The sequence below is a fragment of the Anabrus simplex genome, chromosome 11 (assembly GCF_040414725.1).
Source record: "Anabrus simplex isolate iqAnaSimp1 chromosome 11, ASM4041472v1, whole genome shotgun sequence".
In the NCBI taxonomy this organism is placed as follows: Eukaryota; Metazoa; Arthropoda; class Insecta; order Orthoptera; family Tettigoniidae; genus Anabrus; species Anabrus simplex.
Genome location: NC_090275.1, coordinates 50,117,268 through 50,133,385, shown reverse-complemented (window position 1 = coordinate 50,133,385; position 16,118 = coordinate 50,117,268). Strand labels below are relative to the sequence as shown.

At 42.7% G+C, this 16,118-nt stretch overlaps 1 protein-coding gene across 1 annotated transcript in view; it reads left to right on the top strand.

Annotated features, from left to right (window-relative positions):
• Window positions 1–15,633, top strand: part of LOC137502710 (uncharacterized) — a 31,216-nt gene extending 15,583 nt beyond the window's left edge. The window contains exons 2-4 of the mRNA XM_068229707.1: window positions 4,507–4,656; window positions 9,316–9,480; window positions 15,369–15,633. Coding sequence (XP_068085808.1) covers window positions 4,507–4,656; window positions 9,316–9,480; window positions 15,369–15,530 — 477 coding nt within the window. The 3' untranslated portion in view covers window positions 15,531–15,633. The remainder of the gene's footprint in view (window positions 1–4,506; window positions 4,657–9,315; window positions 9,481–15,368) is intronic.
• Window positions 15,634–16,118: the final 485 nt, after the last annotated feature.

The following is a 16,118-nucleotide window of genomic DNA, read 5'->3' as shown; positions in this document are numbered from 1 at the left end:
GTACAACAACTTTTGGGCTATGTCCGCTGGATTTAGCCTGAGGAAACGACCTTTCATGATATCTCCCTTGTTAATCCTCACACATACATACATACATACATACATACATACATACATACATACATACATACATACATACATACATACTTTATCATTATAGACTGTTATGCCTTTCAGCGTTCAGTCTGCAAGCCTCTGTGAATTTACTAAACGTCGTCAATATCCTCGATTTGTAACTAGTGTTGTGACCTCATTTAGTTCTATACCACTTATCTTTAAATCGTTAGAAACTCAATCTGAGAAACAAAAATTAGAAATGGATTTTCATCAAGTTTGGTCGATTTCCGGTTAGGTTGGTCTTGTACTGTGTATATTGTGGGAGAGTAAAAATCACCATTTCACTTCCCTATAAAACCCCAGTCTATTCCGGAAATTTGAAATGGTATTGACTTTAAAACCTGCCCTTGGACAGGTGGATGCTAAATATAAAGTTTGGTTCAAATACTTTAGTAGTTTTCAAGTTGTTAGAAATACGCTTTACACGCAACCGCTCTTGCGTTAAGTCCGGTGGGACTTGTACTAAAAAAAATCCGTTATTGATATCTCGCTTGTTAATCCTGGTCTCGAAATGATGCACATGAGAAGAAAGGTTTAGAAATAAATTTCCAGTAAGGAGGTAGATTTCAATTAAGTTTGGTTGTGTATAAGATATTTTGAGGGAGTGCAAAATCACAGTTTCCGTTTCGTATAAACCCTAGTAAGTTCAGGGATTTAGAAACAACATATGTCCTAAAATCTACCCAAGGACAGGTGGATTCAAAATATGAAGTTTGGTGGATATGTATCTAGTAGTTTTCAAGTTATAGAAAGGCAGACAAACAGACAAACAAGCAAAGAGACACCAAAGCTAAAAACTATGCAGATGCTCATTGTTACACCTGAAACTGATAACTGTACGGAAATTTCACCAAAGTAGTCAGTGTACAGACACTCGGTCGTTACGATATTATTTATATAGATAACTGATTACATACATACATACATACATACATACATACATACATACATACATACATACATACATACATATACACATTATCATTAAAAACTGTTATGCCTTTTAGCGTTCAGTCTGCAAGCCTCTGTGAATTTACTAAACGTCGCCACAATCCTCGATTTGCAACTAGTGTTGTGGCCTCATTTAGTTCTCTACCTCTTATCTTTAAATCGTTAGAAACCGAGTCTAACCATCGTCGTCTTGGTCTACCTCTACTTTTCTTACCTTCCATAGCAGAGTCCATTATTCTCTTAGGTAACCTATCCTCCTCCATTCGCCTTACATGACCACACCAGCGAAGCCGGTTTATGCGTACAGCTTCATCCATCGAGTTCATCCCTAACTTAGCGTTTATCTCCTCATTCCAAATACCCTCCTGCCATTGTTCCCACCTGTTTTTACCAGCAATCATTCTCGCTACTTTCATGTCTGTTACTTCTCACTTATGAATAAGATATCCTGAGTCCACCCAGCTTTCGCTCCCTGGTCTGAAAACATACCGATGTAAAGATAGTTTCGTCTGGGAGCTGACTTCCTTCCTTCTTACAGAATACTGTTGTACAGAATACTGTTGATCGTAACTGCGAGCTCACTGCATTAGCTTTACGACACCTTGATTCAATCTCACTTACTATATTACCATCCTGGGAGAACACACAACCTAAATACTTGAAATTATCGACCTGTTCTAGCTTTGTATCACCAATCTGACATTCAATTCTGTTGAATTTCTTACCTACTGACATCAATTTAGTCTGCGAGAGGCTAATTTTCATACCATACTCCTTGCACCTATTTTCAAGTTCCAAGATATTACACTGCAGGATTTCGGCACAATCTGATATTAAGACCAAGTCGTCACCATATGCCAAACTGTTTACTTTATTTCCTTCTAACTGAATTCCTCCCTGCCACTTAATACCTTTCAGCAGATGATCCATGCAACCTACGAACAACAAAGATGAAAGATTACAGCCTTGTAAGTACCCTGAACGAAAAACTCATTCTACCATCAATTCTCACTGCACCCCAATTGTCAACATAAATGTCTTTGATTGATTTTAATAATCTACCTTTACTCCCACAGTCCCCCAGTATTGCGAACATATTTTCCCCCGGCACCCCGTCATATGCTTCCTCTAGATCTACGAAATATAAACATAACTGTCTATTCCTCCCGGAGCATTTTTCAATTACCAGGCGCATACTGAAAATGTGATCCTGGCAGCCCCTCTGTGATCTGAAACCACTCTGATTTTCACCCAATTTCCTCTCAACCACTGTTCGCACCCTCCCTTCCAAGATGACAGTGAATACTTTGCCAGGTATGGTAATAAATTAGATACCTCGATTGTTGTTGCAATTCTCCCTGTTCCTTTGCTTATAGACAGGTGCAATTACTGCATTTGTTCAATCTGAAAGTACCTTACCAACACTCCATACAAAACTTATTACTCTATGAAGCCAATTCATCCCTGCCTTCCCACTATACTTCACCATTCCAGGTCTAATTTCATCTATTCCTGCTGCTTTATGACAGTGGAGCTTATTTATCATCTTTTCCACTTCCTCAAAAGTAATTTCACAAACGTCATTTTCCTCCTTCCAATGAGCTCGGTTGTTTGTGATTTCACCAGGAAGATTTCCTTTTACATTGAGAAGATGTTCAAAATATTCCGTTCACCCCTCCAGTGATTCCCTGGGATCTATTATGAGTTCACCTGAATTACTCAAACACTGTTCATTTCCCTTTTCCCTCCCTTCCTAAGATTCTTTATTACTGTCCAGAACGGTTTCCCTGCTGCTTGACTTAGCCTTTCCAGGTTATTACCAAAATGTTCCCATGACTTCTTTTTGGATTCAACAATTATTTGTTTCGCTCTGTTTCTTTCATCTACGTACGAATCCCTGTCTGCCTCGGCCCTTGTTTGGAGCCATTTCTGATAAGCCTTCTTTTTACGTTTACAAGCTGCTCTCACTTCATCATTCAACCAAGATGTTCGCCTTTTCCCATCTTTACACACAATTGTTCCTAGGCATTCCCTTGCTGTTTCTACTACAGCATCCCTGTATGCCACCCATTCACTTTCTATATCTTGAACCTGCTTACTGTCTACTGTTCGAAACTTCTCACTAATCATATCCATGTACTTCTGTCTAATTCCCTCGTCCTGGAGATTTTCTACACTTATTCGTTTGCAGACAGATTTCACTGTCTCTACCCTAGGCCTAGAGATACTTATTTCATTACAGATCAGATAGTGGTCTGTATCATCGAAAAATCCGCGGAAAACTCGTACATTCCTAACAGACTTCCTGAATTCGAAGTCGGTTAAGGTATAGTCTGTTATTGATCTGGTACCCTTAGCCTCCCATGTGTAGCGGTGAATAGCCTTATGCTTGAAGAATGTATTCGTAACAGCTAAACCCGTACTAGAACAGAAGTCCAGCAAACGCTTCCCATTCCCATTAGCTTCCATATCTTCCCCACATTTACCAATCACCCTTTCGTATCCTTCAGTTCTATTCCCAACTCTCGCATTGAAATCGCCCATTAGCACTATTCTATCCTTGGTGTTTACCCTGACCACGATGTCACTCAATGCTTCATAAAATTTGTCAACTTCATCCTCATCGGTACCCTCACATGGTGAATATACGGACACAATTCTAGTCTTAATTCCTCCAACTGACAAATATACCCACATCATTCGCCTAACGTGCCTAACAGAAACTATGTTGCGTGCAATGGTATTCCTGATAAAGAGCCCTAACCCAGACTCTGCCCTTCCCTTTCTAACACCCGTCAAGTACATTTTATAATCTCCTATCTCTTCCTCGTTATCTCCCCTTACCCGAATATCACTTACCCCTAGCACATCCAGATGCATCCTCTTTCCTGACTCAGCCAGTTCTACTTTCTTTCTTCCATAAACCCCATTAATATTGATAGCTCCCCATCGAATTCCATTTCGTTCACCAAGTTGTTTCCAAGGAGTCCCTCGCCTGTCAAATGGGAGTGGGACTCCATTACTCCCATAGGTCCGAGTCTTGCTTAAAATGTTCTGATCTCGGTAAATTCATGAAGCAGGATGCCACCTTGCTTACACATAGTCAAGTGAGGATATCTCCTCTAACAGGTTATGGACCACCGGTGAGTTGTATAGTCCTAGCCCCCTGTGCACAAGGAGGGCCATGCCGAAGAAAATGTCCGAGATGCCCACTCCCATTCCACAGCAACTGGTATCCCGTCTCTCAGGACCCCGTTGCTCATGGTTCACGAACTAGGACGTGATTACAGTAACCCACAAACATGAACCACTAATAACTGATATAGTCCAAAAATAATTAATATGGAATGCACCTGAAAATGATTTGACATTGTAATATTTTCACGTATTGGATAAAGTGTTCCTATAAATTCCTTTGTTGGATTTCTTTCTTTCCAGGGCCCATTTGAACTTGAGTTCCGTCGCATTGAACACTGCCAGGACGAAGGAACCAAGGAACTTGTTTATCACACTAAACTGAATAAAGTCAGCAAGTACGAATATGCGTACAATGGAGAATGCACAGTTCCCAATACCACTGGCGTGTCGGTAAGTACAGCCTTCAATAACAGAGAATAGAACACTCCCACCAGCTTGTTCCGGATCGCCTCAAACTGCAATTCGTTAAATTTGATACAAGCATTACATTCTCCTCTTACAATTATTTGACTGTTACTACACTAAATATGTTTTAGACTTTATTTTTTTGTACGTCCGGGCACGGTGCACATTTCACTTTCGAAGGTGGTGACGTGTAACTAGTGACTTGTTCCACCGTTTGGTAGCAACACACGCACAAATGCCAACGAATGCACTCCCCATTGTCAGGAACAGCGCTATACGAATTGGTTCCTATGGAAAGAACGCGTGACCACAGTAGAAATTCATCGGCGCTTAGTGGCACTCTGTGGAGAACATGCGCCGTCACGGAAAACACTTTACAACTGAGTTGAAGGTTGGAGAAGAGAGTGCACATCGGTGAACAACGGATCCAGTTCTGGAAGGAATGTGACAGTGTCAACACCAGCCAACATTGTCCGGGTCTAACAGGCCATCAAAGGAAACAAATGCATCACGGAAATGGAGGCAGCCACGGGAATTTGCCGTTACACTCTGCAGCGGATCTTGCACGGCCACTTAGCGTTGGGGAAAGCGTCATCCGTGGGTGCGTAGATTCTTGTCTGCAGACGAAAAGCAGAGGCGTAAGGACGTGTGCAGAAAACTTTTGCAACGCCATGATCAAGATCCTGCCGACTTCATGCTAGGCTTGTGACTGGTGATGAGACATGGCTCCATTACCATGAGCCACAAACGAAACAACAATCGATGCAAAGAAGGCATAGGGAAGTCCTCCGCCAAAGAAATGTCGAACAAGTGATTATCGGTAACATGAAGATACCTCTGTGTGGTCACCGTTTTGCAGATTTTGCACAACTGGTCACAGCTGTCAGGGCGTGGGTACGCAGCACTCCGGTTTCAGAAAGGTCTGGAGAGACTGACACATCGATGGCAAAAGAGCATACAGTTACAAGGAGATTATGTTGAGTAGGTGGACGTAATAGCTGATGTGCAATGTACTTCATTTGCATAGAAAAATAAAGCGTAAAACAATATAGTATGCCGTTCGTACAAATTATTTTGTTCTAGAAGTTAACAATGTTACATAGTCAAGGACAGCATGTATCTTTTCTTCTCCTTCCTTAGCTTATTTAGTGCTTACTTTGTTTTACAAGTCTTTTAGAGTTATCTTATCATTACAACATACATTATGACTGCACTGAATGAGTGGATGACTACATGAATGGTAAGTGGACGGTTTCGTTTTTGAATTGTGGTCGTGAATGAATGAATGAATGAATGAATTAATGAATGAATGAATGAATGAATGAATGAAAGTCTTGATGGAATGAATTGAGCATTTCATTATGAATGAGTGTATGAATGACTGAGTGCATGAATGAATGGACTGTCCTCTCTCCAAGGCCGAGATAACCACCAACTGCGGAGAGAGTTCCATGCATTATGAATAGAAGAATGCATACAGACTTCAATAATATTTAGCACATTTTATAGAGCTGAGGTGCTCAGCTGGGCGCCCGGTGAGACTAGCCCAGTGCGGCCGGGCTTGCTTGACGTAAATGCGGGCAGCTTACGTAGCAAGCATACGTCACAGTAAAGTGAGAGAGCAAACACGCTTGGCAGAAAAGTGAAATAGTGTCGTTCGAGTGTGATTACGAAGCTTCTCTCCACATCTCGGCGAAATGTTGATTGGGGTTCTGCATTATAAACCGACCTTTTCAAGATATTCAAAATATTCGATATAAAGTCAGTTTCGTTTTCTTATATTTATACATTCAAAGGAAATGGATAAGTTAACATTTTACCGGGCAAGTTGGCCTTGCGGTTAGAGGCGCGTAGCTGTGAGCTCGCATCCGGAAGATAGTGGGTTCGAACCCCACTGTCGGCAGCCTTGAAGATGGTTTTCCGTGGTTTCCAATTTTCTCACCAGGAAAATTCTGGGGCTGTACCTTAATTGAGGCCACGGCCGTTTCCTTCCCATTCCTAGGCCTTTCCTGTCCCATCGTCGCCATAAAACCTATCCGTGTCGGTGCGACGTAAAGCAAATAACAAAAAACCGTTAGCATTTTTATGTTACAATTTACAAAGATACGTGGTTTAAGCATACAAGCTACGATTTACAATTCCTTACATGAAAATGGCAATATTCCCATTTAAATAAAAATAAACTTCCTGTTATTCATTAAGCATAAAAGTAGTACATTTACATAATTCAACAAGTTTACTGCTTGATATTTCACAGTGTTGTTCACTGTTCGCTGAATATTTGAAAACAGTATTTAAAATTTAACAGGCATAGGATAATAATAGCTAGCCTCCGAATGGCGAGAGAGTTTACTATCCAAGATTTAATAAAACAGTGTAAATGCATCTACCAGATAGATCTACAGTATGCCTTAAAGTAAATTTTAGTCCTGATAAGCATGATTGGATTGTTGTTGAGTTTATCAGATAATTTAAACCCAAGCAACCACAAGCCGCAGCTTACCCACCTTTACTCTGTATTGTATTAGAAATGTTTCCAAATCACCTCTTAAAGTTTAATGCTGAATATTATAATTCGTTACATACGTTATAAAAATATTTGAAGTTGTAGGCCTAACTCTTCATTGTATCCGGTCAAAATACATAAACTGCAATGAACATAAATGACTTATTACTTACAACGTAAATTCAAAATGATGTGGATGTCTGCCCTCTTTCTTTCATTATTTTCTACCTCCATTTCAAACTCGGGTATCGCTGCAGTGATGGAGAGTGACTGGGAGAGCTTCCTCCAACCTTCACGGCCTGTGACGTAGACACAACGTCACTGGCTCATCGCCTGCCAGCCCACCCGCTTACAGTGCTGGGCACCCGCGGAACGAAACGTCCAGCGTGAGCACCTCTGCTCTACATAATATAGAAGACGTGCGTTAAAAGACCACTCATTCTCTGTTTCTTCTTTGCTTTTTATTCTCTTTTCGAGGGTACATAAATACCTTACATTCTAAGAACATCTTATAAAAATACATTCTTATACACTACATCTGATGTCTTGTTGTCTGCCGCATGCGCAAACATATTTTCTGCTTGTTCAGCACGGGATAATAATAATAATAATAATAATAATAATAATAATAATAATAATAATAATAATAATAATAATAATAATTGTATGGCCTCAGCTACCCGGTGCAGACATTTCAATTTGATGCCATCTGGCTGTCTGCTCGTCAATTTCGACGTTCCGTTTTACTCTAGGCGTACTAGATGGCAGACCGCGTAAACCGAAACTCTCTTGGGCGTCTATGGCTGCGATTTTAATGAATTTTGTCGGGTAAACACCAAATGTGTCACCAGAGATCTTTTGCATGCCGAAATCGTACGACATAGAGGGTCGAATGGACTTTTTCCCGCCCTTCAAAAATCGGACTACCTGTGCCGTGTTTGAACCCGCCGACACTCTACCACTGATCCACAGAGGCACCTACCGATACGGGAGAAAGCAACGTAGAACTGACCATGTGTAAAACAGGAATCCCTCAAATTAACTCCGCAATTCTGAAACTTTTGGCCCTTAGCCTTATTGATAGTCTTAATGTAAGCTGATCTCACTGGAAATTGTAATCGTTTGAAACAAAATGACAAATCGTTTAAGATCAGTGGACATCTTGGTATGAAAACCGATTTTCCTTTTTCGTTTCCGATTAGAATCACTGCCTCCATGATATTGTTAAGGAGCCGTTTCAGTAAGTATCCGCTTTATATTCAAGATTTACAGATAATACTCACATATGTACTCTGAAATCACCAATCTTGCCAAATGAATGAAAGATGGTATATAAAATCAAAAAGTACATGTCACAGCCTTCTAGAGTATATTCTCACTTCACTCCTTCATTGGAATGCATTCAATGACGAAGTCAGCCAATTTCAAGCCCCACATCTCCCACACCACCACAGCTACAGAAACGTAACCACTATAGTGTACGAGGCTACAACCACAGACGAACACCATTTGTCTGTGGTGAATAGTTTTGGATGAAAGGTGAAATATACGGACACACATATCTATTTTATATAAATATTCTCGTTTCCGTCAGAAAGAACTTACAAAACAATTCAATGAACATAACGCTTATTGTGAAACCCACTTGCAATTTTACAATCAACATAACGCCCTTGTATCCACCAACTTGATAACAAACATTCGTGTAGTAATCGAAATGAAACAAACAAAAATATAATCGGCATATAAACACGGGGTGTAAAGGTGTGGAGTCACGACGATATATCCCCTCGGGACTTCATATTCCTTGCGGTTGTAACTCCCACGTTTTTTTTTTTTTTTTTGCTAGGGGCTTTACGTCGCACCGACACAGATAGGTCTTATGGCGACGATGGGATTGGAAAGGCCTAGGAGTTGGAAGGGAGCGGCCGTGGCCTTAATTAAGGTACAGCCCCAGCATTTGCCTGGTGTGAAAATGGGAAACCACGGAAAACCATCTTCAGGGCTGCCACGTTTTCTGCCGATCAACTCTCCTCCTCTGGAAGTCCACTCTGCCGGTTGTGACTCTATAATCACATTGTCTCTGGTTGAACTGTTCACGATTTCAGATGATTTAAATGTTATTATATATATTTCAGGTTGAAGCTGACGTATTCAAGAAATTGAATAGTGGATCATGGGCCAAGACGTTTGACTACCGTTTAAACGACTTTTGCGAGGATTTCAAGGCAAAATTTTCGAAAATTTTCAGAACGTACACTGAGGATTACTTGAAAGTGGCATCTGAATGTCCTGTTCCTGCAGTAAGTATACTTTTTACAAGTTACTGACATAACAGATAACATTTGAAGCATATTACCTTCTCAGTAAAAAGACCCACGTAAACGCCACAGGCTCTAAAAGTTTACTGAATTAAGAAGGCTGATTTGTTTAAACTTATACTTCCAAAATTTAAATTATGCACAGAATAATGTTAGGAGAAAATGCGTTGCATTTACGTTGAAATCCATACATTAAGGGTTGCCAAACGACCAGTGGCAAAGATTTGAATATACGTAGGTCAAGTCGTAAGTCATGGCAACTACTTTTTTTTTTTCTCGCGAATAGGAGACAACACAGAAAATCTAAGATATGCATTTGAAAACGTACGGTATGTACTTGCATATGATGCCACTAGATGGTGTATCTAAACAACTGTGTGGGTCTAAGCATGCCCCCGAATTCAGTGTGTCCGGGCGAGTTGGACGTGCGCGTAGAGGTGAGCGGCTGTGAGCTTGCATCCGGGAGGTAGTAGGTTCGAATCCCACTATCGGCAGCCCTGAAAATGGTTTTCCGTGGTTTCCCATTTTCACACCAGGCAAATGCTGGGGCTGTACCTTAATTAAAGCCACGGCCGCTTCCTTCCAACTCGTAGGCCTTTCCTATCGTCGCCATAAGACCTACCTGTGTCGGAGCGACGAATGCCCCTAGCAAAAAAAAAAAAAATCTGTGTGTGAGTGAGAGCGTCACAAAATGGAAGTCCACAAGCCGGAGCAACGATCGTATATTAAAATAGCAGTTCTCCGCGGCAGAAATGCACGCCAGTGCCATGCAGAGCTGCGGGAAGCATTAGGTGTGCATGCCATGCCCTATAGAACAGTCGCAAGGTGTGTGGAAGCGTTCAAACGGGGTTGAGTATCAACTGCCGATTTGCGCCTGCCCCCCACTCCCCCCCCCCCGCTGGCAACGCACAGTTGAAACCTTGGGTAATTATTTTTTCGAAGGTCTGTATTCAGTGGAGACCTGTCCTTTGTACGTGGTTTTGTGTATTTGCTGTCTATACTATAATAAAACAATGGTTACCAATGATGTCAAAATTTGTCTTTAGGGACTATGCATAAGTACATGCCCTATATTTCCAAATGCATATCTTAGATTTTGCATGTTGTCTCATGTTCGCGAGAAAAGAAATAGTTGCCATGATTTATGACTGGACCCTCGTATATAGGGTGGTCTGAAACAACGTGAAGCGGATATATGAGCGTTAGTGGTTGGCCGCACTGATAAATAATTTGCAAAAGCATTTCGATATCTCACTCCTTTGTATTTTATACGTCGCTGAAGTTAGCCAGTCAGATCGCTTAGCGGACGAATTGAAATGGGCATTACAAGGCGGTGTTGCAAAATCTGTACTTGGCTTAGACCTCCTTGAGAGCCATGCGGAGAAATTAGCATCAAACACAAACACATCGGTGTCACGCTCATCATCGTCATCATCATCATCATCATCATCATATTCCAAAGGGTAAGCCTTATCGCCGCAGCCATGGATGTCTATCATGAGCCAGTCTTTTCAACTCAGCATAGGTCTTGCAGTCCATCCCCAGAAGCAGGTTCCTGAAGACACTATGAGTCATCGTCGTCCTCCTCCTCTTTTCCCCTGTAATTCTTCCTTGAGTGCTGTTAGGAAGGAACTCCTCACGTTGCAGAATTTGAACAATAAGTTTTATTTTTCCGTTTTTCAATTCAGTTACCAGATTCCGTTTTTTTTTTTTTTTTTTTTTTTCAACTCTCAGTGAAGACTTCGGTATTGCTCTTCATTCCAGTCCAATTTATCCTCTGCTTTCTTCTCCAGATCCACATTTCAGTTGCCTCTAGCCTTTCCTTTTCCTGATCTCCTAATGTCCAGCTTTCGCAACTGTACAGAAGCACGCCCTTCCGAATTTGAAAATCTACAGATTTGTTGGCTAGGAGATTTTTTATTTTGGAAGGTTCTCTTTGCCCCTTTTCGTGACTTCTGATATGCTCCGATTGTCACTCGTGAGTAGAGTTTCTAGGTAGAAAAACTGTTTCACTCCTTCAATTTTACCAGGGCCAATTGTGATGTGTGTTATAGGTGTTTCATTGGATTTACATATTGTCATGTTTTATTTCCTTGCATTATTTTTGAGGTTCCATTTGTCTAAAGTTTCTGTTAGTATGTTGATCATTCTTTGCATACCTTTAGCTGTTTCTGCTACTATGCCAATATTATCAGCTAATCTTATAGAATGTACTTGTTTGCTGTTCATATTGATCCCAGCAGTTTTTGCTTTCATGATTACGATGGCTTCATCGATGAACATATTGAAGAAATGGACATACTTGCCCAACTCCTCTTCTTATTTTGGCGTTTCTCTCTGTTCCATTGTCACCGTAGCGTACTTGATATGGCGCATTCCAGTCAACTTCGGAGCTTCGTGTTCCATTCCCACCCCTGGCGAAGTCCTTCTTTGATTGATGCTCTCAAGCGGATCTTAAACCACGTGCGGACCTAGCAACAACGCTTCCCAGAGACCATTACGATTCGCTCATGAAGAGGTCTGATTGGCTAACTTGATAAGTTGATAAAATGACAACGTCGAGAGATATCGAATTACTTTTATAAATTATTTATCAGTATGACCAACCCTATAACGCTCAAATACCTGGTTCAAGTTCTTTATGACCACCATCTCCAGTAATTTAGCACGAGCACCAAACTCTACAGTGGTACATCCCTGATGGGCTTTGACCAACCAATTGACCCCTGCACGACCCGGAGGCCTGCAGTTTACGAGGCGTCACAGCCTCAGTGAGACGGATCTTTTCAGCCGTTATTCCTGGATTTCCAGAACAGGACCGCCATCTCACTGTCATATACACTGCCGGAAAAAACATGGAACATCCTCGAGGACAAGGCCATTTTATTCACAAGCGATGTGATAGATCGTTCATCATTGTAGACCAAATGAAACACACATGTCACAGTGAAGGGTTCCCAAACAGTCGCAACAATACACAGTTGCGGTAATGCAGGCGTGTATTCGTGGATGCAAACGAGCATAAAAGTCCCGAGTGACATCCTGGGATGGACTGTCCCAAGCACCTTTTAGCTCTTGATGCAATTCGGCCATAGTTCTTGCAGGCTCTGGAGAACGCGAAAGTTCCCACTTCACCAACTTACAAAGGTATTAAATTGGCGAGAGATCCGGTGATATCTCTCGAGAGGGCGGTTGATGTACACCACGTCGATCTGCATACTGGGGGTGGTTGTGTTAGTGATTCATGGTCACGGACCTCGGCCATTAAATGGCGCTCAGGAGGCATGTCGGTGCGCACTCTGTTTTGAGTCTGCAGGCAGTAACTGGGCTAAGGTTAGGCGTAATTAGTGTTTGCAACCTTCATTATAGGCTACAACAATGCCCCGCCAATGAGTACGTGCTCCTATTGAAAAACAGAACAGGGTAGCATTGTAGTCCTGCAGGAAGCTGGATAGACGTATGGATAGATTGCTGCTCATGTTGGGCACAATGTATCGGTGGTGTGTCGTTGCTTTCAGCAGTGGTCTGTGAAACATTCCCAAACCCGTAGACAAGGCTCCGGACGTGCGCGTAGTACAGACGCAAGTCAAGATCGACGCATTGTGCGAGCAGCGGTGTCCAACCGAACACTATCCAGAAAAGGAATCCGGTCATATGTTGCACCTGTTTTGTCACCAAGGATCATATGGGAACCGGCTGCTTGCAGCAGGATTACGATCACGTATGCCTATTGACAGGCCGCCACCGACAACAGAACAACGCCAAGCACGGCTACTCTGGTGCTGAGTGGCACTCTGCTGTTTTCAGTGACGAGAGTAGGTTCTGTCTGTGTGTAAGTGATGGACGTACACGTGTACGGCGTAGACCTGGTGAGAGGGGTATGGCACTCTGCTGCCTTAAGTGACGAGAATAGGTTCTGTCAGTGTGTATGTGATGGACGTACACGTGTACGGCGTAGACCTCGTGAGAGGGGTACGGCACTCCGCTGTCTTCAGTGACGAGAATAGGTTCTGTCTGTATATAAGTGATGGACGTACACGTGTACGGCGTAGACCTGGTGAGAGGGGTACGGCACTCTGCTGTCTTAAGTGATGAGAATAGGTTCTGTCAGTGTGTAAGTGATGGACGTACACGTGTACGGCGTAGACCTGGTGAGAGTGGTATGGCACTCTGCTGTCTTCAGTGACGACAGTAATTCTGTCTGTGTGTAAGTGATGGACGTACACGTGTACGGCGTAGACCTGGTGAGAGTGGTATGGCACTCTGCTGTCTTCAGTCACGAGAGTAGGTTCTGTCTGTGTGTAAGTGATGGACGTACACGTGTACGGCGTAGACCTGGTGAGAGGGGTGTGGCACTCTGCTGTCTTCAGTGACGAGAATAGGTTCTGTCTGTGTGTAGGTGATGGACGTACACGTGTACGGCGTAGACCTGGTGAGAGGGGTATGGCACTCTACTGTCTTAAGTGACGAGAGTAGGTTCTGTCAGTGTGTAAGTGACGGACGTACACGTGTACGTCGTAGACCTGGTGAGAGGGGTATGGCACTCTACTGTCTTAAGTGACGAGAGTAGGTTCTGTCAGTGTGTAAGTGACGGACGTACACGTGTACGTCGTAGACCTGGTGAGAGGGGTATGGCACTCTACTGTCTTAAGTGACGAGAGTAGGTTCTGTCAGTGTGTAAGTGATGGACGTACACGTGTACGTCGTAGACCTGGTGAGAGGGGTATGGCACTCTACTGTCTTCAGTGACGAGAGTAGGTTCTGTCAGTGTGTAAGTGATGGACGTACACGTGTACGGCGTAGACCTGGTAAGAGGCCTATTCCAGAGAGCCTTCGCCCATGACATACAGGTGCAACGTCAGGCTTCAATGTGTGGGGAGGGTGAAGGCATTAGTTCGAACTCGCAGTCACAGATGGTGTTTCTGAGGGGTAACGTAACCAATGCCCGCTACATTGCATGCACATGCTCTTGTCCCCTTGCTACTGCCAGAAAAGCGATGTGCTTTTTCAGCGTGTGAATCCACGTCCACATACAGCTGTGACGAAGCAATGTGCTCTACATGGTGTACAACAACTGACCTGGTCAGCGAGATCCCCAGAATTCGCGTAAATTGAACACGTATGGGAAATGATGAAGCGGGAACTGACGCGTTCTCCAGAGCCTGCAAGAACTATTGCCTATTGCATCATTATCGTTTGCATGCGCGAATATACGCCTACATTGCCAACAGAGGGGGGAGGGGGATGTACACTGTTAATAGATGCGACTGCTTGGGCACCCTTTCATGTGACATGTGTGTTTCATTTGGTCTGAATTCTGCAATGATGAACTGCCTGTGACATCCCTTGTGAATAAAAGGACCTGATCCTGGAGGATGTTGCACGAATTTTTCCTGCAGCGTATATCCTATCCTCCTGTTTGTTTTTGTTCTGATGTTGTTTGGTAGTATAATGTCGCACTGACATATCGAAGGATTTTGACGACGCGAGGATGGGAAAGGACTGGGATTGGCATGTTACCCACCGTCGTCTGAATAAGGTGCAGCCTGGTGTGAAAATGTGAACCCACGCAAAACCACCTTCAGAGCTGTCAACAGCGTGATATGAACGCAAGCTCGTAGCTATGCGACCCTAAATGCACGACCAACTCGCTTAGTCTCTATACTCTTATCAGGATGCGTAGATAATTTAGCCGAAAGAACGCTTGTGTGTTGAGCGCATGTATCCTTCCATATTACAATATTAAGGACATTGCATGCTGCCGACCTTTCATCTGACTCTGATCTTCGCTATAAGAGGCTGGCATTTTAACCAATCGAAAATTCAAGTGTTTTGTGGTGTACTATACTATATTATTTCCTTTGTTCTAGGACACCTACACAGCTGATAACTGGGTCATTTCTATTGAGGAATTTCCATTGGAGGAGCTGGAATATGGATTATACAAAGTAGAAGCCGTATTCCTACGTGGCGAGGAAAGAATTGGATGCATTCAGGTGTATGTTGACGTGGAAGAGAAGCCTGCCGATTAGCCAGGAGGAGTGATTCACACAGAACTGAAGAAAATCAACTTGCATGTTCAGAAAGAAAAATAATTATGGGATATATGTGCGAGATGTAGTACTTGAAATATATGACGATGGTCCTAAAATTTATCTAAAATATTTTATTTCAAGTAGTTTTTTAACCCGCGAGTGGTCGCTAGCCGAAATGTAACGTGAGTGGTCGCGCGTGAGATTTTCTCTCACATTAAAATAAATATGACATTTTTCACAGTTTTTTGGGGGCGTAAGGCTAAAATTTACTACTGAAATGAAACGCAAGTTCTACCTTATATATTTTAGATAAAAATGAAATGATTAGCTGTGAGAGAGAGAGAAAGAGAGAGAGAGAGAGAGAGAGAAATGGCGTTTGCTTTTAGCGCTGGGAGTGTCCGAGGACAAGTTCGGCTCGCCAGATGCAGGTCTTTTTATTTGCCGGCCGTAGGTGACCTACGCCTCATGATGAGGATGAAATGATGATGAAGACGACGAGTACACCCTGCCCCCGTGCAGCGAAATTAACCAATTAAGGCTTAAATTTCAGACCCCGCCGGGAATCGAACCCGGGACTTCTGTGAC